This window comes from Phocoena sinus, chromosome 9 (genome assembly GCF_008692025.1).
Source record: "Phocoena sinus isolate mPhoSin1 chromosome 9, mPhoSin1.pri, whole genome shotgun sequence".
Taxonomy (NCBI): Eukaryota; Metazoa; Chordata; class Mammalia; order Artiodactyla; family Phocoenidae; genus Phocoena; species Phocoena sinus.
The window spans coordinates 28,638,347-28,664,550 of record NC_045771.1 but is presented as its reverse complement, the minus strand read 5'-3'; the positions used below and the strand labels follow the sequence as shown (position 1 = coordinate 28,664,550).

The window sequence follows — 26,204 nt, the reverse complement described above, 5'->3', positions numbered from 1 at the left end:
TCAAGTAGCATTATCACCTCCCCTAGTGCCCAGCACTCCTTTTTTTCTTCTGTATTACATTTATCTCCATTACACATATCACCAAGCGACATATGAGTGTTGTTTATTTATTCTAGTGTCTCCTCGTACTAAAATGTAAGCTATGTTCATTGCAGTGATCAGTGTCAGACACATTGTAGGCACTTGGTAAATATTTGTTGAGTATTTTAAATAGATGTATTTTAAATAGATGATAGTTTTTCCACAGTATTTATATCTCAAAAAATGTTTCTTTTCCTTATGAATGTTAATAAATGTAAAAATAGTTTCCAATACAGTTCTGGTACTACAGAGCTGTGCAGCCTCAGTCAAGTCACTTCACCTCTCTGGACTCCATTTGAAAAATTAGGGTGGTAAGTTATACGATCCCTGAGGTTCCTTTTAGCTCTAAAATTCTACTTGCTAATATTTCAACTATTAACCTTATAAGTTAATAATCATTTGGAGCAAATGCTTCTATCATTCTTCCCATTTCAGAATACAAAGGAATGAAATGTGTTTGGTTCCTCTTATCACAAACTCCAAACATGCCCAGCAGAGCAGCCCGAAGAGCAGCAGAACTATACAAGCACTAACTGCAGATCACCTCTCCTACTTAGGTGAATACGTGATGTATTTTCTAGATGCTGAAAGAAAACTAAAACTCCACTTGACAGTTAAAAGTTAAAAAAATATATGTTTCTATGTTAACATTTATGAATATTGGCCACTAATTACCTGTTTTAGGATCTCATCCAACAAACCCATATTGGCCTCCTGAGCCTTTATGGTGTGGGAGAAGAATGCATAGGTCTTCTTAGGCATTAATTTTTCCTCTGGGGGTCTTTTAACTCCCAAAATTAAACAAGCTTCAGAAATATCCTCCTGAAGAATGCCACCAGCTTTGACATATTCCTGGGAATGTAATTTTGATTAAAAGTTATTCTCTTGATTTGTTGTATTCATATTTTCTTTAATAAATAAATGTAGCAGTTGAAGTCACAACCTTTTGAAGGAAAAAAATATAAGGAACAAATAACAGAAAAACTACTTCTAATATTCTTACTCGCTGGCTAAAGATCAATCTAACATGTTTGACTTTTGTACCAGAAACAAAAAATTAGAGACTTCAGCACATACTTTAATCTAAGAACTGTTAGTAGTTTGACCATAACTGCTAGCACGTGTGATTTAAATATACATGTAAAATGTATATTTTGTGCTAACAATGCCCTGAAACATTAAATGCTAAATAGTAATTTATTACTCAGGTATACTTTTAAAGGAAAGACATATATGCAATATTTTCTTTTCTTTTGTTTTTTTGTTGTTCAGTTAGTATTTATTACTGCCCTACTCTGTTCCATGGACTGTGCTAGAGATGAGATAGGACACAAAGAAACAGAGACAAGATCCCTCCTGTAAAGGAGCTCACAAAATATTGTAAAAAGAAGTCAGAGGCACAGTGCATGAGGCTCAATGAGTAGCATAATCTAAGTGATATATTACTTTAATGGATATTGAGATAACTCCCAGGTGAGATGATCAGGGAAATGTGGAAATTTAAATGAATCTAAAAGGCTGGATAGGATTTGGAGGGATGGAGATGGGAAATACAAGGTGGTAATATCAGTAAGAGATAGTGAAGGAATATATACAAATATGGAGATGGGAAAGTAAGGAGATGTTTAGGGCATAATAAGTGCATCAATTTAGAAAAATAGACTGAATATTATTATGGTGAATATGAGCTTTATTGGATAAAAATAATCATTGATATTTATTAATAAATTACTATGTGCTTTGCTAAGCTCTTTGGGTGAATTATCTCATTTAATTCTCAAAACTCCCATGAGGTAGGTACTATTATTATCCCCAATTTATCAATGGGAAACCTGAGTCCTACACATTAAACTGAGATTTCATAGCTAGTACATGGAGGCAACAGACAAGCATTTCAGATTTTTAAATAAAGGGGTAGCATGATCCAGGCAGAATTTTTAAAGCATCTTAGATGGCAGTTGAATAAAATGAAGATAAATCTAGTTAGGAATCTACTTCAAAGTAAAGTACAAATGAATAGGAAAGAAAGTAAAAGAATGAACATATGGTTCATACCTGGTTTCTCTGAAAACAATCTATTTGCCCATTTATAGTAGACTGGTTAAATAAGTCATGATAAATAATGGAGTAATTATAGCAGCCATTAAATAGAATGAAGCTGATGTCTATGAACTGACATGAAGTGATTTCCAGGCATGCTGTAGAGCAAAGCAAGGTGCAAAAGAGTATATACAGTATAAAATGTTCTGTATAAGATTGAAGGGAAAATAAGAAAACACATACATACACACACATACACATGCTTATTTTTGCAAGAAGAAACATAGGAATGATAGATCAGAAACTGATGAAAATAGTAACCTATAGGGTGGGTGGGAATGGGATGTAAGGGATTAAGATGAGAGCAAGACTTCTCTGTGTCGCATCTTTTTATACAGTTTTAATCTTTGAAGCTTGTAAATGTTTAACTTATTTGAAAAATAAAATTAAATCAAAAAGGATTTAAAGCAAATATTAAAATGTAATAGAAACAAAAATAAATCCAACTGGATATCACATTGACATGTAACCAGAGAAAAACTCATTCAGATATCTTTTGAACACAGCACTCTGAATATTCTTTGTGGGATGTATTCTAAAGGCCAAAAAAAAAAATTCTTCTAAGAAATATTAAATTCCATTCAATATTCTCTTATTGAGGTATAATTAACATTATATTAGTTTCAGGTATACACCTAAATGATTCGACACTTGTATATATTGCAAAATGATCACGACAATAAGCCTAGTTAACAATAAGCCCAGTACTGTTCTAGATTAAAAGAACTAAAGATACATAATAATGAATACAATGAACCTTAATTAAGCCTTGATTAAAATAAAAACCATAAAAGACAGTTGAGACAATGGGGAATTTGAAATGTGAGATGTGAGATGATGATATTGTGGAATTATTAAGTTCTTAGGTGTGAAAAGGATACAATGGTTACGTAGGAAGATGATTTATTCCTAGGAAATGTATACTGAAGCATTTAGAAATAAAGTGGCGTTGTCTGCAGCATATTTTCAAACGGCTCAGGAAAGGAAAAACACATGCATGTATCTAAAATAAAAATAAAAGTCAAACCTGTGTCATAAGATTATCGTGAAGAATAAACAGAATGATGACTATGAGGGGCTTCACCTGGTGGCTGGCAAGGTAAACACTCATGAACAAACTCTACTCAGTGAAGCATTTCCTGCAGACATTTGTCTTTCCAGTCCTAGAACCAGGGTCACACATGAAGGAGAGAATGACTGAAGGATGTCATCTCCTAAAAGCAATCGTTTTATCCCTCAGCTGGAAGAAAGCATGGAATGGGGTGAAAATAATACTTACTGGCTAAATTATGGGCTCAAGAAAGGATTCTAACTAGAAATCTCATAACTATATAATCTCATTATAACCGAAGTAAAGAAATATTGTCATGTGGTCTTTAAGTGACATTAGCAAACATTTTATTTTCACTCAGATGCTCCGTATTTTTCATACACAGGGTCATTTCAGTCCCACTTATTTTTAAAAATTGGAAATATTTACCTTATCGTGAATGGCCCGCCGATTGGAAGGCTGTATTAAGACCTTGTACCCCAGATTGGTGATCCCTTTGATGTGCCGGGGAGCCAGGGGAGCCCGCCTCTCCCAGGCGTTCACATCCTCCCGCCTCAATGCCATCACCGCCTTATAGTGAAGCCTGGAGAGGCTGAGGCCCAGCCTGCCCAGTTTGGTCCTAGGTACTCGCAGCATCTTGAAACCTGGTGACTGTAAAGAAATTGTAAGAGCAGGACAACAAAAGGCAAGAAGACTCACAGGTCAGTTCTGGTCTCCTGAGAAATCTGCTGTAAAATCCAACCAACTCAGGTGGTAACAGATTCAAGATGAAGAAGGGAGAGTGAAAACCTGGGTGACATGATAATTTGCTGGTCATTGGGATGCTGTTTCTTTACCCAAACAAACCCAAACTTCCACAAACGAAGTTACTTCCAAAAAAAAAAAAAAACAATAAAATGTCCCAAGCAGCTTATGGGACACTAATCAATATCTGTTAAGTTGAACTCATTTTTTTAATGTATGTTTTATCAAACACACATTCAGCACAAAAGTTTTAAGCAAGTTAACCTACAATGCAAATACAGGAAGATAATTTATGCCAATTTTGATGATTAAAGTTTAGAATCCTTTCATAATGTACAAGATCCTTGACAATCTAGCTCCAACCTCTTTTGAGTTTCATCTCTGACCACTTTCTAAACTAGTTCTACTCAGTGTGTTTTATAGCCTGTTGTCAGTCAGTGACTGCTTTGTACTGGTCCACAATGAGATATGTACAGAAATAGAAAGTAAGCACTTAGAAACCTTTATATGACAGGATCATTTTTCTAGTAATTCATTGGTATTGAATTTTATAAAAGCATTGGTCCTGGAAGATTGGAAATTTAAGAAAACAAAACAAACAAACAAATTATCACCACAGGTGTTAGAAGCTGAAGAAGCACCTGACACCCCCAGCCTCGCTTCTCTGACCCTGTTGTTGCTCTAAACATTCTCTTCCCGGGCTTCCCTGGTGGCACAGTGGTTAAGAATCAGCCTCCCAATGCAGGGCACACGGGTTTGAGCCCTGGTTCGGGAAGATCCCACATGTCGCGGAGCAACTAAGCCCATGCGCCACAACTACTGAGCCTGCACTCTAGAGCCCGTGCTCTGCAACAAGAGAAGCCACTGCAATGAGAAGCCCGCGCCCCGCAACGAAGAGTAGCCCACGCTCACAGCAACTAGAGAAAGATCGCGCACTGCAACGAAGACCCAATGCAGCCAAAAAAAAAAAAAAGAAAAAAACCATGCTCTTCCCCTTTCCAGAGTTTCCACTACCAGACCACCTCCCCCTGCTATTATATTAAACCCAGACCTGTCTCAGTTTTCTAACTGCTATTCCAGATTCTGTAACCCTATTCATTAATTCAATTAAGAAATATTTACAAGAGGCTTACTATGTGTCAGCACAGAATAAATTTTACAGAAAATTTTAAAGCATAAGTATCAAACAGTATTCTGTGCCTCTTGAAACGGTTACATATATTTAGTAGTCAGAAGTCATTTCAGACTATCTAATTTGCTGGTCATTTGGATGCTGAACTTTAGTTTTCTATGTTTAGGGTTGGCATGAAAATACAGAGACTAAATGATTTTACATCTTCTAGAAATTCCCTAGCATATAGCACAATTCTTATGGAACACATTTCTGTTACATCAGACTACAATCTCTAAATCAGACCCACCTTATAGACAGGGAAGTTTTGTCCAACAATGGAATGTACAAGTACTATTTCCTGGGGGCAAACTACTTATCACCCTAGATAGAAAACTTGTAGGATAACTCACAACACAGACTAAAACAATAAAGCAAACAGCAAAGAGTCCGGCTAAGAAGGCTTTAGGAAGAAAAGGGGCAGGGAGAGAAAACACTGCACACAGCAAATGAACATGCCGGTCATGAGGAGTTCTGGCTAACTTTTACTCAGGCCAAAATACGGATGACTGACATTTCAGTAAAAGTCTGTTATATATTTTATCTAACTTTTCGGTTTACTTATATAGTTTCGTTTTTAAAAGAGACTATGCTAAGCCCAAATCCAAGCCCAAGCCCATAACATTTATTCTCCCCCAAGCCAAAGGAAAATCTGCAAGGTCCCATAGAACTTGAATCCCTATGTTTGTAAATGAAATCAATTCCAAAGACAAATGAGTCTTCTAAACACACTGAGAAGCCCAGAAACAGTCCCATCTTCTCAGCAGGAGCTGCATCTCACATACCATAGTTGACCAAGTGACCCTAATCCTCTATACTTAGTAGCAGTTCTTGGCACAAAGATTAGGAAACATGTCCAAATAATTCAGTTTCTTTCCTTAGCCCAAGCTTGATTTATAACCACAGCTTCCCCTTTCTCAGCAACACTCCCTCCTCTTCCACACCTCCTTTGCCTGAGGTCGGGGGTACAGTGTGGGAGGAGAGACATAACCACATACACTCATGTAATACACACATACACGTTTGCAGCGGCAGACCTTCCCCGGGACCTAGGAAAGGGAAGTAGCAGAGGCTGGTTATGCGTTTTATTTGGGAAGCTACTTTCACTTGCACTTTTTGTAGGGAATTCTTGAATCACAATTCCTGACCCTTTGTTTTTAAAGAAATAGAACAATAGTCACCACTGATTTAACATTATATGCTTAGCCCTATACTGAGCACTTTACAGATATTATCCCATTTCCTCCTTGCAAAAATCTTATTTAGTAGATACTATTATTAGCCCCATTTTACAGATGAAGAAACTGAAGTGAAATCCAACTAGAGCTGTTGCTTTTAAGCAGAAGCAGAATTCCTAGGGTAATATTCAACACTCAGGATTTTCTCTTCTTTGCCAAAACCTGCATATCCACACCTCATACATCTGACATGTTACTCCTGCCAGCTCAATTCAGAAATAAATCAGATCCATATGGCATATTATTAGTTCTCACACAGCATGGGGTGCCTCCATCAACCCCTTTCTATGTGTCACCAAAAATCCTTCCTGAGTCCCTGCCAAGGTAAATTCTAAGTTTCTGGATGCTTAGAAAAAAGATGATTATAGCAGGTCTGATTATGTTAGTAATTGCTTGAACCTTGAAACTTGGTCTCAGCATAGAACTTTCTGGGACCGCCATTCATTTCATTCTCAGGTCATCAAGAAATATGTAACAGTGAGAATTTCTGAATTACTCTGAGGTATGGCACTGCAGGTGTCTTGACATTTCATGGAAATGCCCAAGTGGGTTATTCTGGACCTCCCTGTCCTGTATTTTATGGGCTTTTCCAAGAATATCGTGAAGTAAATGTCATGTATATTTCTGGCAATGCCTTCAAGTGAAGCAAGGCAGTAAGACTCCGGACTTATTCACTGGCTCAAGTGAGGTTAATTGACAGGGTTGTGTGCTGATAACAGCTTCTGGCATGAGCAAGGAGAATGTGGAAAAGCAAGAGAAGGAAAGGAAAGAGGAAAAATAAGGAGGAGGAAGAGGAGGTGAGAAATAAGGGGAGAACGAGAAGTGTCACCCAGTCAGGGTTGGAGAACAAGACCCTTTCCCTGACAATTTCTAAACAGTCTTCCCTTCAACACATGAAGGGCCAATGTTTCAAATGGCATTAAAATAAAATTTAAAAAGATTCTTCTGTATGTTTTTGTAAAACAAGAATAGCACTATGGGGCTTCCCTGGTGGTGCAGTGGTTGGGGGTCCGCCTGCCGATGCAGGGGACACGGGTTCGTGTCCCGGTCCGGGAAGATCCCACATTCCGCGGAGCGGCTGGGCCCGTGAGCCATGGCCGCTGAGCCTGCGCGTCCGGAGCCTGTGCTCCGCAACGGGAGAGGCCACAACAGTGAGAGGCCCGCGTACCGCAAATAAAAAAATAAATAAATAAAAGCCAGACACTTTCTCGATGCGCTATAATTTGCCCATTGATTATGGGAGAAGTGTTTTGATTTTCTTTCTTTAATTAAAAATAAATTTGGGGTTACTTAAGGTATGCATAGCGTGATGTTAGTTTCTTGTAAAGCAGCAGCAATCCAGTCCCCTGCTCATTTTCATGAGATCCAACAGGAGCAGCATGAAACAATTTTATCTAATTAAATGACCTCGAGCATTATCTGCTGGTGACTTATCAATCACTAATTATAGCTGAATATGAGAGTCAGAGTGGATGGGAGAAAAGATCATCTACAACCAGATAATACAAATGAAGGTAGCGTGCCTCATATAAATATGGGATTTCCCATGTTTCATAAACAGCATTTTCCAAGCATCTATGGATTAATCATAATAAAACAGTCTGCTCTTTGGTTGGTATAACTTTTAAATGTAACTGGATTAGGTTACATTTATCTGTTATTGTTCAGGTAGTACTTATGCCAGAAAACAGAGTACTTGTTTTGTGCTGGTTTTCACGGGTTAGAGTGGTAGGTGGATGAAGATAGCTGAGATCTACAGAGAGCTTTCTATCCTTCCATCGAATGTTCAAAAATCTTTTAAGTCTCTTCAATCCCTTCCATACTATCAACCTAAACAGAAAACTTTTTAAACCTGCAAACCACCTACCAAAGCCAGAACAATGTGCAAGCAAATACAAGAGCTTAAGTACAAAAGAGGGTTAGGCTTGGCCCCTTCTAATTTCTGGTGCTTCCACTGAGACACGTCAAAAGGATTACGAATTCAGTATTAAAGAAATTTTAAGGCCAAATCATCTATCTTTAGCCCCCAAAGTCAGAGATGTGCTCTTTGTCCTTATATTTTAGATCTTTGAAATAATTCCACGAGAACATAATTCAGTGACTCACACTAAAACCATCCAATTACATGGGGAGATTTCTCAATGCCAAGTTATTTGCAAATGATCAGGCATACATTTTGGTTAAATATTGAGACACTAAGGATGGAGTAGCCTTGAGCTGACTAAAATAAATAATGAGTGAGAAATGCAAATGTTTTATATCCACACTTCCAGTTTATTCAAAAAGTGCAAATGTATTTAAAAAGCCATGGTTTCCCAGGAAGCCTTGGTACTATAAATAAGGGTAGGCAGCTGCATGGCCATGAGTCTTGGCCTACAGAACATATTTGGCATCCAGACCATAATAATCCTGTAGAGGTCCAAAAGAGTTCCAAATTAATAGAAGACCCAGTGATGGCCTCGAACTAATCCAAATACCTCCCAACCCCAAGGCTTGCTAGAACTAGGCTTGGGTATGCAGCAATACTGTCCTCCATACTTTTATTTCCTGTTGCATAGCTATATTCTTTTAATATTAAACTCCTTACAAAATAGTTAGCTAGAAGTAAAAACAAGCAGACTTGGGGAGTGCTTATTAGTGCTAAGTAATCTGGTCTAAGAATATTCATATGTTCTCAAGCCTATAAGCTACTCAAAGTCATCCAAAGACATAAGACCTATGAGTCTCCTGGTCTCTAGCCCACAAATGTAGCTTCACTGAGATGGAATGCAAAGTTAGTTCTGAATTGGAGTCTGATCCAAAATGTTTATCTGCATATTTGTCTGTCTCTTTGTTAAACTCTAAATTCTTTGAAGAAATGAATTGTGTTTTCCTCATCTCTGTATTCCCAGTGACTGCCCCATAGGAGAACTCAAGTGTTTTGCGAAAGAATGAAGAAATAAATGAGAAAATTTAAATGAATGTCATAAAGACCAATGTAGCAGAGAAAACAAAATAGACTAATGAATAAGAACAGGAATTCATATCTCCCATCCCTCCAACAATGCCCCACAAAAGATCTAATCTCTTGGGCTTCCCTGGTGGCACAGTGGTTGAGAGTCCGCCTGCCGATGCAGGGGACACGGGTTCGTGCCCCGGTCCGGGAAGATCCCACATGCCGCGGAGCGGCTGGGCCCATGAGCCATGGCCGCTGAGCCTGTGCGTCCGGAGCCTGTGCTCCGCAATGGGAGAGGCCACAACAGTGAGAGGCCCGCGTAACGCTAAAAAAAAAAAAAAAAAAAAAAAAAAAAAGATCTAATCTCTTGCTGAAATCTCATAGACCAATGAATATTTTGAAATGCAAATAAAAATGGTAGCAAAATCCAGACCTGGTTGCTGAGACATTTAACTAGATATGGGGCTCCTTACCTGACTTCAGTTTCCTAATCCAGACTGGAATATAATACTAAAGTCCTTTTCAGCTCTGATGTACTGATTCTATTAAGGAGAGTAGTGACTAGGCACTGTGGATTACAAAAGCATTAGAATTTTAGAACATAAATAGGCACTCTGACTCATGAAGATCCAGGTGGAGTACAGTAAACAGGGAGACAAAAATACCAAAAACACTACGGAGGAAGACAGGATATTCGCTTAAATTACCTGGATTAACTGCAGTGACCAGGAGTCCAGAGCTTAAAACAGGAGGGGGTACCTCAAAGGAATTCTGACTCCTCTCTTCCACAAATGGCCTGGGTTCCTCAGCTTCCCACTTACTCTATGACCTCGGTGAGTAACTTAACCTGTCTGTGCCTCATCGGCAAAATGGGAATCATACTATCTACCTTTTAGAGCTATTGTGAAGTTTATTTGCGCTAGTAGGCATAAAGTGCTGAGCACTGCCTTGCATGCCATAAACACTCAGTAAATGTCAAGGAAAAGGCTGCAAGCCTGCCCACTCCTCAAAGGTGAGCACAGGGGCTTCCCTAGTGGTGCAGTGGTTGAGAATCCGCCTGCCAGTGCAGGAGACACGGACTCAAGCCCTGGTCCGGGAAGATCCCACATGCCGCGGAGCAACTAAGCTCATGCACCACAACTACTGAGCCTGCGTGCCACAACTACTGAAGCCCAAGTGCCCTAGAGCCCATGCTCTGCAACAAGAGAAGCCACCACAATGAGAAGCCTGTACATCACAACAAAGAGTAGCCCCCGCTCGCCGCAGCTAGAGAAAGCCCGCGTGCAGCAACGAAGACCCAATGCAGCCAAAAATAAACTAATAAATAAATTTATTTTAAAAAAAGGTGAGCACAACCATCACCACTGACAGAAGACACCACTTTTCCATACTCTGGGTCACACCGTGGGAAGGCCTTCACAATGGCTCCATATTAATCCCTCCCCCTTCTTATTTTTTTAGAAGCCCAGTAAGCCTTCTCTTTACCATCACCCTTTAGGCATGAGTGTTCAAGAAAAATAAGTTACCATTTTAATACTGTATTTCACCAAATTTAAAACATGTTTCTTCACATTTTAGCATCCCCAAAATGGGGATGCATCTTATAATTGGTTGCACCTTAATTCTATGAACACGGTAATAATGTTGTTGGTTATTTCCCATTCCAAATGTACAGCATTTCTGTGATTCCATGAATTCCATAGAATTTTTTTGTGGGCTCATCAAAGAAACTTGCCACTGTTTGTAATGTTATCTCTATAAGAAAATTAGAAAAAGAATATTTGGAAAAATGAAAACTTTTTTGTTAAATTGGCATTGGTTACATACCAAAGATCACTTCCAAAGTCCTGAACCAAAATCTGCTAATGATTAAATAGAAGATTAGTTAGTAAAGGGGGAAATTTTTCAATTACAAATAAATCAAAATTCTGATGACGCTGTCACCAGTAACAAGTGAGACTGATAACAAATATGATTTTCTGGAGAGTGGGAAAGTCACTTGGGGACATTGGATTAACCTTTGTCGTCCTAGCTCATTTTGCAGAACGGCCACCAGGTTACATGGCTAGAAGGTAGTCTGGCCCTAGGTTCACTCAGCTTTATATCAAAAAAAAGGGGGGGCTTCCCTGGTGGCGCAGTGGTTGAGAGTCTGCCTTCCAATGCAGGGGACACGGGTTGGAGCCCTGGTCTGGGAAGATCCCACATGCCGCGGAGCAACTGGGCCCGTGAGCCACAACTACTGAGCCTGCGCGTCTGGAGCCTGTGCTCTGCAACAAGAGAGGCCGAGGTAGTGAGAGGCCCGCGCACCGCGATGAAGAGTGGCCCCCACTCGCCGCAACTAGAGAAAGCCCTCGCACAGAAACGAAGACCCAACACAGCCAAAAATAAATAAATAAATTTATTTTTTAAAAAAAAGGGGGGGGAGTTCAAGTTACAAAACAGAAGCGTCCACACCAAGTGCCATGGGTTTCTTGTTTTTTTTTTTTTTTCTTCCAATATAAAGTATATGAAAGCCACGTGTCAAATTCAGTGATGGTTCGGTCCTGTTCATAGCTAGGTCGGCGTAATAACAGCTACGCCTTTTCCACATTCCGATAGCTGACGACCCACAATATCAAAAAATGTTCATCTTTGTTCGAGTTACTAAACACACTCTCTCCCTCTCACCACACCCACTCCCGCTCTCCTAAAATCAGTGCCTAAAAAGCATATTTCTTCCAGAAGTAGTCGGGCCATTTAGCTCCACTGAATTAAACAGGGTAGATAACTGCTTCTAACCGCGCCCCCTCCCCGCGCAAACGCCCACATTGGCCCGCACAGCCCCTGCGGGGTCCCCGCAGTTCAGATGCGCCGAAAGAAATCGGGGGGGGGACCGGGGGGACGCGGGGAGGCCCCCCTCTCCGTCAACAACCTCCCACAGCTGCCTATCTAAATAAGCACACAGTCCAAGAATTAACAGAGGGTTTGCTCTACAGCTTCAATACCAATGCTTTACTCCCCAGCAACCGCTCCCCACCTCAGCCCTCGCCAAGAAAGAAATCCGAATTGCCATCCCCTGCCTTCTCCTTCCTATACAGAAACTCCGGAGCCGCGCCCGCTGCGCCCCACCTCCCAGCCCTCGCGTGCAGAGAAACGCTAGGCGGGGAGGCCTGGCGAGGAGGCCCAAACGCTCGCCACCCTCTCCCGTAGGCTCGTCCCGGCAAAGGCCGGAGTCCGCAGAGCTCCCGGGTCCCCAGCGGCGCGGGGAGGGAGAGGCAGAGCTCGCCAGCACCGCCCGGCGGACTGGCAGAGCCCCGCCGGCGATCTCCAAATCCTTCTCACAGGCTGAGCCCACCGCCCATCTGCTCAGCCCCTCCGGGCACCCTCCCCCTGCTCACCTCGTCCGGTCCCCGCCGCCTCTGCGCTCCCGGGTCCGGGCAGAGTAGGATCCGAATTCCCAGCAGAAATTGGGATGGGGGCCTTGAGGAGGAGGTGTTTGCTCAACTTCGGAAGTCATGCCTCTTCCTCCGCAGCCAATCAGCGCCCGCCCTGAGGGAACAACCTTCTCCTCCACCAATCCGCGGCGCTGCCAGGTGCTAGGTCATGCCCTGCCCCTGCTCCTCCCCGAAAATCCTCCTGCCTTTTAGATCTCTGACCTACGTCCTTAGCTGGGGGCGTCACGTCCTTCCAGGACTGTTATTGACCAAGTTTGTAACTGTCCACAGCAGGAGACAGGCGGAGACGGAGAAGGACGAAAATAGTCCGGACATTACACGCTCAACAGATGCGTGTATCTCCTGGGAAAAAAGTTTCCGTTTCATGTATATCACGCTTGCTTAGCGATATGCACTTCTCAAAGCATTTTCACAGCCTCGTAACAAGACTGTGACGCCAGATGACAGTTCTTAAGGCCATTTTAGAGTCCAGCAAACTAAGACTGAGAAATTAAGTGTTGTGTATCCACATCCAATGAATATTAATGTTCATTAATGAATTTACTAATTTGAATAATGAATTTTCATTTCTATGAATAGTGTGTAGCCCCAGAGGCTTTTTGCTCAAGTCAAGGAGATGATCAGAGTCGTGTGCTTAAGGGAATATGGTCTAGATAGTGTATAGAAGGGGGTCAAGTAAAAGTGATAGTAAAGGGATTTAAAAGGACAGAGTCAACACCACCAGTAAGACTAACAGGCTAGAGGAAGAACTGAAACAAATTTGGTGTTTCAGGCTTGGCTAAGTGGTGATTAGGAAGTTGGTGATATCAAGAACAGTGCAGTAAAACACAGCAAGAAGGGAAGGCTTTAGAGGAGTGATTAGGAATATGATTTGGCATGTGTAAAGATACAGAGGAAAACCCCAGCTTCCAGAGAAGCTTCTCATTTTCTCTGTAATTGGAGATATGAGTGGAGTTTATAAAAATGTTCTAGGTTCAAGATCATTGACATGAGCATTTAATAGTTAAACACATCTGTGGCAGTATGAGAAAAGTATGTGTTAGAGAAAGTTACAAAAACAGAAAGGAATATTACCCTCTGGCCATTGATTCCCTAGGAAGCCCACAGATGGACTTCAAGTGTTTTTTCTGCCTCTAGTGCTCACAAAATGCATTTCCCCCTGATCCTCTAGGGCCATTTAGCCAGGACTTTTAAAGAACATTGGACTTTGTCACATATGCATGAATTCTTAATATTCATTGGATGTGGATACAGTACGTTTACATCTCAGTCTCGGTTTGCTGGACTCTAAAACTGTTCTAAGAACTGTCATCTGGCTTCACGGACTTGTTATGAGGCTGTGAAAACACTTTGAAAAGTGCATATCGCTAAACAAGTGTGATAGTCGTGAACTCAAAACTTTTTTCCAGGAGATACACACCTCTGTTTAGCATGTCATGCCTAGACTATTTAGTCCAAAGTCTTTCACACAATGTGTGAATTCCTTCAAGATATGGCCAAAATCAGCCATCTCAGCTTTATTTCGACAGCAGCACCAGCCTGAAAAGAACAGTGAACCACAATCTGTGCTTTGTTATCTCCTAAGGATTAAGAGCCTGGATCAGAATCCTTACTTTTCCCCCTCAAGGTAGAAATCGTGGACAAGTTACTCAGTTTTCAAAAAGGCCTTGGTTTCCTTACCTGCTAATAGGAAAATAATAGGAACTACTTCATGGGGTCATTATGAGGATAAAGCAAGATGATGGCCAAAGTGCTCTGCCAACTGTTTTGCTAAAGAAACAGGCAATTATTCTTCATTTTCCCAGAATCTCATGCTGTTTACTTATCTGTGGTTCTCTGTAATTCCAACGGGGTAAATTAGGAGACATTAAGAGAGTGGGTACAGGGATAAAGAAGGGCAACAAAAGATGGTGATGCACCCCGGGGCTAGCAATAGTGAGAATACCTGTAGGCCTTGATAGGGCCAGGGGAAGAGACAGTTACCAGAATTCAGGAAGAGCTCTAGCTGTGGTGTAGCTGAAGCTATAGGAGAGCCACTTGACAGTGGTGACTTTTTACAGTCATGGAGATGCCTAAGGAATCAATAACCCTGCCCAGAGAGGGAGTTACCTAAGGCAGAGGTCAATAAACTTTATTCTGTAAAGGACAGAAAATTAATATTTTAGACTTTGTAGACCATTACGTCTGTGTCACAGTTACCCAACTCTGACATCTGGAGAGTAAAAGCAGCCATAGACAATACTTAAATGGATGGGCATGGCTGTGTGCCAATAAAACTTTATTTATAGAAATAAATTGCAGGCTAGATTTGTATTGAGGGTCACAGTTTGCAGATGCCCCGCCTATGGAATGAATAACCCTACTTCCCTCTCCTGCCCTCCTCTCTCCTGCTAGCGCCTTCTACAAATTGAGCCCAAGGAAAGCCTGAGGCTTGGTACAGTCCATAAAGGTCAGTCCCTCAAGGACAGAGCAGGTACAGAAAGGGGCAGAAGTTCTACAAGGTTCAAAGGAACGTATTCAGCACAAAAGGTATTCAGCAAATGCTTGTTTAAATGAATGATTGGTCACTGTGAATTACTCTGCAAATGGTTGAACACTCATAGGAAAACTATCAAAATTACATCCCTTAATGGGCAAAGCCAGGAAAGGATCCTGGATTATGGTGACTCCACCAAGAGACTGGGATGCTCCGTTAGCCTCTCTCTTGCTTTATTTTGAAATTCCATGCACTTCTGACCTGCCGATGAAACATTAACCTGGCAAAAAGAATCCTTCCTTTTAATTCCAAACTACCGCTCAAATGCTTATGGTGTTCAAGAATTTTGCAAAATATACACGAGAAAACCTGTTCCTTAAAATGGGGGATTCAAATGTTTTTCATCGTAGTGACATTTGTTGTAATAAGTGTGACAGTTCTCAGAAATTTCTTCACAATGAAAAGAGACAACAGATGCAAGAAAAACAAGTCTTGGATACACCCCAAGTGCTTCCACAGTCAACTTTGGCAGTCAACCCCTCAGACTCCTTCAATATAGGAGAATTCTTCTTCCACCTACGTGGGGTGCTGAGTCAATACTCCTGAAATTGGAAAGTTGATTCTAGGTCACTCAAGCTGCCTCTCTTTCTCCCACATTCTTTGGCTTTCTCTCTCCCCTCGGTGTTCCTTACTCTGGTTTTGTTCTTCCTGAGAGGCCATGAGGGTAGTAGTCAGGCATGGGAGCACTGGAGTGAGCCAGACGTAGACTTAATCCCTCCTTTGCCAACTCCCTAGTAAGTCATTTTCCCCCACCAGGACATTGGCAAACATCGTAATGTTCTCAAGAAGATTAAGTGACGCACATTCTCAGGATACATGAGCTATTATTGGGGTTTACTGTTTTACTCTGTCTCCTCCTCCCTTCCCCTTTGTATGCAGAACCCATTTTTAATCTTAAGTGAACTTTGCCATAAAGAGAAAAGAGGTGGACATTTGTTCTATTTTTTTAATTAATTAATTAATTGATTTAATTTTTGGCTGCTTCGGGTCTTCGTTGCTGCACGCGGGCTTTCTCTAGTTGCGGCGAGCGGGGGCTACTCTTCGTTGCAGTGCGCAGGCTTCTCATTGCGGTGGCTTCTCTTGTTGCGGAGCACGGGCTCTAGGCACGCGGGCTTCAGCAGTTGCACCACATGGGCTCAGTAGTTGTGGCTCGTGAGATCTAGAGCGCAGGCTCAGGAGTTGTGGTGCATGGGCTTACTTGCTCTGCGGCATGTGGGATCTTCCTGGACCAGGGATCGAACCTGTGTCCCCTGTGTTGGCAGGCGGATTCTTAACCACTGCGCCACTAGGGAAGTCCCAAGAGGTAGACATTTGTTCTCTTGATCTCTCAAGACTTTATATCTCTCACATGAACAGCAAATTTCACAATATCACCTATATCAGCCCACCCTAATAAAATATTTGATTATTATAAATAGAACTTTCTTACAGAGAGGAAGTACAAAGTCATGTTGTATAAAATAAGAAGTAGTTTAGGAAAGAAAAGTTTCTAAATGACAATTACTATTGTTGCCTAACTCCCAAATTATCTTGGGAATGAAACATACCTTCTTTACCATCAAGGAATTTAAAAATCTGATTAGGTAAGATAAGAGCAGGAACCACCCACAGAAAAATCACAATTCCTGCAAACAGGTTCTGGGTGGAGACAGTGATGCCCTGGGGGATTGTATTTCCCCCCCACCCTTAGAAGAAAGAAGCAGAGAAAACTAATTTTTAGTTTACCTCCTCTACCATTACTAGTCCTTAGGGAGCCTTCCTGAAAAAAAATTTTAAGAAAATCCCAAGCCCCCTGGCATTTCCAGGGTCAACATTTGTTGGTTTCACAAAGTCCCCAAGCGTCCATGACCTCCCTCGAGAGTTACTTATGCAAACATAACTCACTGGACAGGTTTGCTGCCCATCATCACCTGCTTAGTAACTGTTATTGTAAGTCTACCAGGACTTCTAAATTTTCAGTTACACAACAATGCATTTTATAGGTTGCGTGACAATTATATGCCATGACAATACAAGCATTGTACTGGGGATGCGGATTGTGGAATATATCTCCCTGACCAATAATGGATCTAATATATTCAGATCAAGGAAGAAAATCCGGCGTTCCTCCTCTCAGCCTCATTTGCATGAAAATCTCAAAAGAGAAGATGTCTTAAAGGACTGAGAAAAGATTCCTGAGAAAGGAGGGAAGAAGTATTTAAAGCAAAAAAAAAATACAAGTGAGTTTTTCTGGAGTAACTGCAAGTGTAATTGAGCTGGAGACAACCAGCAGGCCAGGAGGAGGAGGTAGGAGAGTCAGGACTTTCTCACTCTAGTCCTAATCTGGGTTAGGGACTGAACGAAACCAATCTTTTACTGTTGTCATCTCACTATAGACATAGGAAGGAGAAAAGAATATAAAAATTGTTTTTTGCAGTGTAAGAAGTAGCAGCTAGGAAAAATAATCTCAGCATAGACAAGGTCTCATCAGGAAGCAGGAAGTCAAGTAGAGAAAGTATCCGTGACATTGAACTGACTCTCACGATCACTGCCATCTGTATAGCTCCTCGGAAACAAAGGTAATAGAATTGGAAAGGAAGAGAGAAAGAATATCAAAGGAAGATGTTCTCACTGAATGGTGTAATAATATGGACGCTGCCCATGACAGGCACAGGCTTGTCTGGCATTATTATTTATCATTATTGAACGACTCCCAACCCCCTAAAACAAAACAAAGGCAAAAGCCTGAAAGACAAGAATTTACTCCATAAAGAGAGTACTGCCTGGGCCTATATACACAGGTTAACTCCAAATATTTGTTAGCTATTTTATAAACATAGTTTAAATAAACGCTTTCCCTACCCTAAGAAGCTAAATGCCTACAATGCCAAGGATGTGTTGAGACAAACACCACAACAATGAATAAACTCTTAGGAGTCCAAGACTTGTGCTCTGTCTTTGGAATCTCAGGTGTCCCCTGCCCGCCCTACACCCACTAGGCCCTGAGGGACCTGAGTGCAATTTTGTGAAAGTAATAGATTTAGACCATGGATGAAACAGGCAACGGAAAAAAAAGAATAAAATGAGGAAGAGTGGAGAAAACAAGGATAAAGAATGAAGTGAGCGGAAGGTGAGAGGCCAGCAGCAGAAGGGTTACAGCAAAGTTTACTCACTGCATGCAAGTCCCATGAGAAGGAGACAGGAGGATGAGCTGCCACAGAGGACACAAAAGGGGTTCAGAAAGGACAAATATGTCAAAGGTTTGGGGAATAACACCCACATCTCAGAACGCCTCTATTGAATTTCAAGAAGGAATTAAGTTCAAGAAATCTTTTCCTGCTAGAAACCACTTCTGCTTCTTCCCCTCTCTTTCTTGGGCACAGGCTGCCTTTCCTGCTTACACCTTCAGCTTCTTGTCAGCGTCCTGGCTGCCGTGAAAGCTCCACGGCTGGTGGGAGCCTGGCTGTGCCATCTGCTGAGCCCGTAACAGCGAAATACCATCTCCCTTGTCAGGAAGGGAACTGCGTTCCTACCACCTAATGGAATTCAGTGGCCTTTGTAATGGGTTGAATGATGTCCCCCAAAATTCATGTCCACCCAGAACCTTGAAATGTGACCTTATTTGGAGGTAGAGCCTTTGCGGGTATAACGAAGGAAAGAATCAAGTTGAGATCATATTTGTTTCAGGCGGGATTAAACTCACTGTAAGTGTTTTTGAAAGAAAAGGACACGTGAAGGGAAGAAGCCCAAGACAGAAGCAAAGATGGAGTTATGCTGCCACAAGCCAAGGAACCCCAGAAGCCACCAGGAACTTGAAGAAGCAAGGAAGGATTCTCCCTGTAGCGCCTACAGAGGGGCCATGGCCCTGCCAACACTTTGATATCGGACTTCTGGCCTCCAGGACAATGAAACAATACATTTCTGTTGTTCTAAGCCCCCCAGTCATTGGCACTTTGTTACGGAAGCCCTTAGGAACAGCCTTAATTCACCAAAGAGCTAGATTGCCCCCCAATGTTGTGGTGATTGCTCATGTATCACTGTCTTAGGACACAAAACAAAATAAAATCACGCAATGAATAAAGAAGGTAGAAATATACCATAACTGCATAGGCAGGAATTCAAAGTCAAGGTTACTTCTTTAGATTGATCTTCCAAAGACTGTTTGCTCTAAAGTCTAGAGAAAATGAAGCTGAGCTACAGCTTCACTGTGAGCTCTAAAATCAATTTGAAATACAGGTACACTGAAGCTGGTTGATTCTACTTTTAAAAGACCTATGCCTATGGATTTTGGAGAAACACCCTTATACCTGCAGTTTCTACAGACTCATTTAGCAAGAGTACTTCATTTACAAAAATGCCTATATGAAAAGAGAATGGTGGAAACAAACATTTTTAACCACTTCATCTCAGACAAGTCTTCTGTAACCCATGCCTCTTCATTAGGTAGACTGATAAAAAGCATATCAGAGAATCGGTGAATACTATCTTGAAAATGGTATTATTGTTATTATTATACATGGTACACGGCACACTAATCTGACAATGTGAGAAAAAAGTCAGAAAAGTATCACCCTCAGGTGAAACAGATGACCAGCACCAAAATGGAGAGAAGAGCGGCCAACTTTAGAAATTGTTTTTAAATGAATCGCTGAAGGTACTAAGGAATTTTCCAGGTCTCTTTCAGGAGATCCTGTTGCCCTCTCAAGATCTCTATGGGATACAATAATGTAGACAAACTGTAACTTAATTGCTTGTTTTCTACCTGAAGCAATGATATGGTAACCCCAGAGCTGTGAGATGCATGGAATCGAAAAAAAAGGTGAACAGAGTCTTACCTACGAAGGAGAATCCTCTGCTCAGGCCAGCTGTGTCCATATCCCTGCGTTAGAGACACAGGAGAAGATCCAGATGTGGGGGAGCCCGAGATATCATCTGTTGGACTTCCTTCAATAAAAAAGACAAAATTATAAATTCAAAATTAAGTACAAGAATAAATTCTTATTTATACTAAGAAAAGAATTCACGATGGATTATTAGAGGCTTGAAAATTCAGGGCCCATTCTTCTGAGATCTCTTTAGGCAATTTATTAAAAATGTTTACATAGAAATACTTCCTGGTTGCAATTCTGGCTTCCCCTCTCTACCTAGAATACTCTACAGTTCCCAGTCACGCCCAGCACTCACAGGACTCAGGTAAGGGAGGGGCTGAAGCTGAAACCTGTTTATGCTACATCCAATTCTGCAGAGAGGGTTGTGTCCAGCTGTAACAGAGATTTCCCTGTCCAGGACAGAATGTACTGTCAAGCAGTGACATGAATTTCTTATCAAATATTAATAATAAATTGACATTTTGGCTTTTGAGTTCGACCTGCATGAATCAGTCCCTAAGAACCCAAAGTGCTGATAACAATGAGGGAGCTTGAATGTGGAGACTCTAGCAAATAACATCCTGAGAATCCTTGGCTGAACAACTAGTCACACTGCGTCTTTGACATCTCCAAGAAGGACCACTAGCTCCATAAATACACTTAACAAGAAATACTAGACTCTTCACCTTCCTGGACACACACACACACACACACACACACACACCCCACGAGATACAGCTCACTCCATTCTTTAAGGATCAATTTTGATATCAGTTTAAGATGAATTTATATCTACTGCAGCAGTGCTCAACCTCGGCTGTTCATCAGATTTACAAGTAAGAAAATGCTCTAGTAAGAATGTATACAGGGCTTCCCTTCCCTGGTGGTGCAGTGCAGGGGACACAGGTTCGAGCCCTGGGCCAGGAAGATCCCACATGCTGCGGAGCAACTAAGCCCGTGCGCCACAACTACTGAGCCTGCGCTCTAGAGCCCGCGAGCCACAACTACTGAGCCTGCATGCCACAACTACTGAAGCCCACGTGCCACAACTACTGAAGCTCACGCGCCTAGAGCCCGTGCTCCACAACAAGAGAAGCCATCACAATGAGAAGCCTGCACACCGCAAAGAGGAGTAGACCCCGCTCGCTGCAACTAGAGAAAGCCCGCGCACAGCAACGAAGACCCGATGCAGCCAAAATAAACTAAATAAATAAATAAATTTATAAAAAAAAGAAAAGACTGTATACAAAATAAATTAAAAAAAAAAAAAAAGAATGACCAACTCCAATGGACCAAGGGATAAACAAATGCCTTAATTAAAAAGAGCCACATCATGTTTCCCTGAGACAAGGTGGTAGCAATGCTGGTCGTGAAATGCGGAGTGGAGGAGTGTTGTGCTTTTTAGAAGATAATGAGTAAAGTTTCATGCATATTTGGTGTGAGGCACCTGCAGCATATACCGAGGTAAAGATGTTTAGTAACCATGTACTACAATTACATTCACACATGTCTTCAGCTCCTGGTAAGCTGTGATCCCCATGAAGTCAGATAATAGATCTTATTCACATTTATATCCTTGGTACCCAACTCAGGACCTACAGTATAAACGGAGTTCAATACACATTTGGTGAGTAGATGAACAAACAAACTACTATATGAAGTAAATGAACCAGTGTTTGATAATCTGTTCAGGAACTGAGTCATCGAGACTGAAGCTTTTCTGTACACTTGCCAAGTCCCAAAGAGAGATGAAAATTCTGGTGCCTGAAGCCCTGACACCTGAAAATCCTGATTCCCTTATTTTGTCCGCTTGGCTAGCAGGTTCTCCCAAAGACTACCTTCTCTTGGATTCTTGGCTCCCTTACCCTTCATGCTTAGCAATTCACACCACTACCCCTTGCTATGACTGTGTAATGCTGATTGCTCATCTAGAATACCGTTACCTGTGCCCATATTCTCTGTACTCTCTACTCTGCCTTCCTAGCTGCATTTTCTCCACTACTTGTAGCTGCATCCCACTGCCAATGGCTGTCCTTACCTAGTCCCTCTCAATGTGTCCTTCCTTCCGTGGTGTATCAATGTACTAGCAGGAAAGAAATGGCAAACACAAAGGCTGTAACTGAGAGAGTTCCATGAAAGCGGTATGGGCAAGTCTTGGTGAAACACTCAGGGATCAGCAAGAGTGAGAAATCATTGCTACGTCACAACTGAAGGCACAAGAATGGGAAATAGTGTTTCCAGAGCCTAGAAAAAGTTTGGCGCCATAGAAGAGGAACTGAAGGACAGAAGCTCTAACTATAGAACACAGCCACTGCCCAAACTGTGGCCAAGCAAATGTAAGAGTGCAGAGGGAATAAATAACCCAACATGCTTCTCCTTTCATCTGCCAATACTCTGCCGCTGTCTCCCGTCGGCTAAACCCAGCTGGAAGCCAAAGGGCAAGGGCAGTCTGGTAATGTAATCCATAGAGGTCAGTGTCTGACGCACAGAAGGTAAAGGGCATGGTATGGATCAAGGTATGACGTGGGAGTATGCAAACAGAGAATAACCTATACAGTCCATTCCTTTTGCTACTCAGCCTTTACTCTTGACCTCTGCCTAGATGAAGAACTTGTGACCCCCACACAGGAGAAACACAAAATAGCATTAGTCATAGCATCATTGTGGAGTGATGTCAGTTCTGTCACACTTCCCACCACTGGAATCTAAACTGTGATGTTAGCCACCATTAGCACTCTTCATAAAATGTAAGAAGGAAAGGGGGGAAACAATTAATTTAAAAGTGCCGCAAAGCTTTTTGTAGTTGGTTACGAGATCTAAACTGATAACAAGAGCTTCCGTGTTTTAGCACTCATTCCCTCACTCTCTACTAGCATCTTGGCTGAACAGAATTCTTTATCTAGTAAGGTTACCTAAACATTCTTGCCTGCAGAATCTGAGTCCTTGGTGTTTCTGATTTATTGAGCTACTGGAGTTTTCCATTGACTAGTGTTTTGAACTGGGAATTCTAGACTTTAGGTTTATCTTTTATGTATACTCTCCAGAGTAGACAGTGTCCAGTCCATTCTTCAATCCACCCCACGGTTGCCATAGCAACTAAGTGAAAGACTATTTGATCCCTCACTACTTTGTTCTCTCCCTCTAACTCCATCACATGCCGCCTTTAACAATAATCTGAGTAATGTGATATTATTACATCTCCTTTCCTCCCAACAAGGAGGGTATCTGTGCATTGAAATACGTGACCATCACAACCTGAGCTTCCCATTTTGAGGATCACTTCTGAGACCAGTATCAGCCAGGGTCACAGCAGGAAAAAAGATAGCTCACTCAGAGTCCCTTGGCATAGTTTTCTTCCCATGCTCCAAACTTTGGCCAGAGTATCTCATCAACCCAACTCAACAGGAAATCTTAGGGCAAACCCTAGGGTTGCAGTCCACAGAAGTCAGCCTCCTGGGTGTGGCACAGAACAAGTTAGAAACCTGGAGGATGGATGTGATGTAGCACTCAGATAATAATCAGCATACTTGGTCACACTGACATCTCTTAAAAAACAACTTGTTTTTTAAGTTATAACTCCTGAATTATAACAGTTAAGGTTGAGAAAGTTTTTAAATCTTCTTTACAGAGCAAACATATCAACATTTATCCCTCTAAATCAATTAACATAAAAGACTAAATGAACATGTGTATGTAAGTCTCTCTGTTCTAGAGGCCTGGGACACCACTAGCTAAATCTACTTCTCAATGGAAAGATTACTCGGCAAATGCCAACATGCCTTATAATTATTTTACTTTGATTGTGTTTTCCTTCTGAGGTTTAATGAGTTTGAATAACTTGCTGATGCAATTTTGTTACAATGGAATTTATCCGTTTTAGAAACAATTTATTATAAATTATATTTGATATAACTATAACTAGAAATATTCTTCAATAATACTCTACATGTTTGCTAATGTCATTTGGAGCAAACAAAATTACCAGAGCATATCTGGACTTTATCTCCTGACACTAACGGATACTCAACTCTTATCCTTATAATAGTCAATGGTCCTTGGAACTGACATTCTTCTCTTTGTTGAATTTTTGTGACCTGTTATGATGGCTTGTAAAACTGGGAACGATAGGTGTGGGTTATCCATGTAAATAATGTTAAAATACAGTGTAATGTAAACACTAAGGACTATTTACGGATGCTAATGTGTTTCAGTCGGAGAACTTATAGAGCTCTGCTACTGATGGATGGAAATTCAGTTTAACAGCACTGATTATACTTAGTCTTGAAATGGAGTGGAGAAGTGGGAAGTAGAGAGCTTGGGAAGAGTAATGTTTGGAAAGGAGAAGGATAAGTGATTGAAGGAGCTAAAGAATCACCAACATAAGATCTTATTGAGACTCAGCATCCTGGCTGAAGAACCACCATTTCCACTGAAATGATTTTATCTGGATAATCAAATGTGGACTTTGATTAACCACAGGACCTGCTTCTCCAGACTCAGACGTAATGGAGAATATGTAGATTTGTAGAAATATCCCAATATAAAATTCTAGGGACTTGACTTCTTTTACTTTAGCTCTTGGCATAGTATTCCTAACAATATTTTGATGATTGGCTTACGTTACTTTCATTCCATGGAGAACACTGATTCTTGTGACGATGTATTTAAAGCAGGAATGTAGGAAAGCTATTTATATAAACACAAATGTTAGATTCTTACAGGAAATCAATGAGTTCCTAAATGTTTTCTATAGGGTATCAGTGAAAAATATGCCGCAAAGATCCTAAAATACATGAAAGCCATAACCTTAAAGGTTTCCATGAAAAGAAAGAAGTATGAACAACAGAGAGCGGTGAAATAAAAGTGGTGAAAGTATAGGTCAGAATCTAAGAATATAATGTATATTTTAGAAAGTCTTGAGAGAGAAATAAAATTCGTATTTTATGGCAAGACAAGAAAAATTTAAACATAAAAACTTTTCTCTGTCCTTTGGCCTCCTCTCTACCCTCTGCTGTGCATTGTGTATCTCCATTATGCATCGACCAAACATCCCCATTGGCAGAAATACCTGCTCAACCATAAATAGCAACATTCTCCTAGCATCAACAAGACAACTCCTTAAAAGATAACATTCTTTCTTGATCTTGTAAAGGGTCACTACGACCCACCACTTTGTACTTACAGACCTGGGATTGTATAAACTGTCAAAAATACATCATTTAAAGTTCAGCTCTCTGTCTCAAAAAAATTTTTATAACTGTGCCTCGACTTCTAATGGACAGGACAGCTCTCAGAGATTTCTGAGAGGCTGTACCCGGGATATAATCCTCAATTTGGCTCGAATAAAAATTTCCTCTTCTTTCTTAGATTGACCAATTGATGCTTTTGCTGACACAAGAAAGAAATTTAAAAGTATAAATGTATACAGGGATAAAATACAAACAATTAGGTAATTATATGGTAATAAAATGATAATAAGAAAAGTACCATGCTTGAACACCTATATGCCAGATATTGTGAAAAGTGCGAAACCTATAATATCTCATGCAGGCCGTACAGTATCACATGGGGTAGATATTAATAGTAGTTGCAATCTATTTGAGAAAACTGAGGCTCAGAAAAGTTAAGTGAAGACACTCAGATCCCTGCTGAGGAGCTAAACTTAGGTCAATTCCCTGTCATCTTGCACGAACTGTCACAGGGGAACCAGGGCCAAAGAGAATAACCCCCAGACAGGTGAATAGACTGGTGGGTTAATGGCTGCCACGAATACCAATGAAGTACCGAAACAAACCAACAAAACTATCAGAATACAATTATATACTCAGCCCTCCCCTGCCAAAAAAATCATTCAAAGACAAAGGTGAAATAAAACCATTTTCAGGCAAACAAAAACTAAGAGAATTTGTCACCAGCAGTTCTGCCTTATGAGAAATATTGAAAGAAGTCCTAAATAAATGAAGAAAACCAAAAATGACAAATGTGAGGGTAAATATAAAATTTTTTTTCTAGGGCTTCCCTGGTGGCACAGTGGTTAAGAATCCGCTGCCAATGCAGGGGACACGGG

General features: G+C 41.0%; 1 protein-coding gene across 1 annotated transcript in view; it reads right to left on the bottom strand.

Moving 5' to 3' along the window:
* The window catches only part of AASS (aminoadipate-semialdehyde synthase), a 71,743-nt gene extending 58,929 nt beyond the window's left edge, over positions 1–12,814 (bottom strand). The window contains exons 1-3 of the mRNA XM_032643902.1: positions 12,698–12,814; positions 3,662–3,883; positions 757–933 (exon numbers count right to left, since the gene is read on the bottom strand). Of these exons, the coding sequence (XP_032499793.1) occupies positions 757–933; positions 3,662–3,868 (384 nt within the window). The 5' untranslated portion in view covers positions 3,869–3,883; positions 12,698–12,814. The remainder of the gene's footprint in view (positions 1–756; positions 934–3,661; positions 3,884–12,697) is intronic.
* Positions 12,815–26,204: the final 13,390 nt, after the last annotated feature.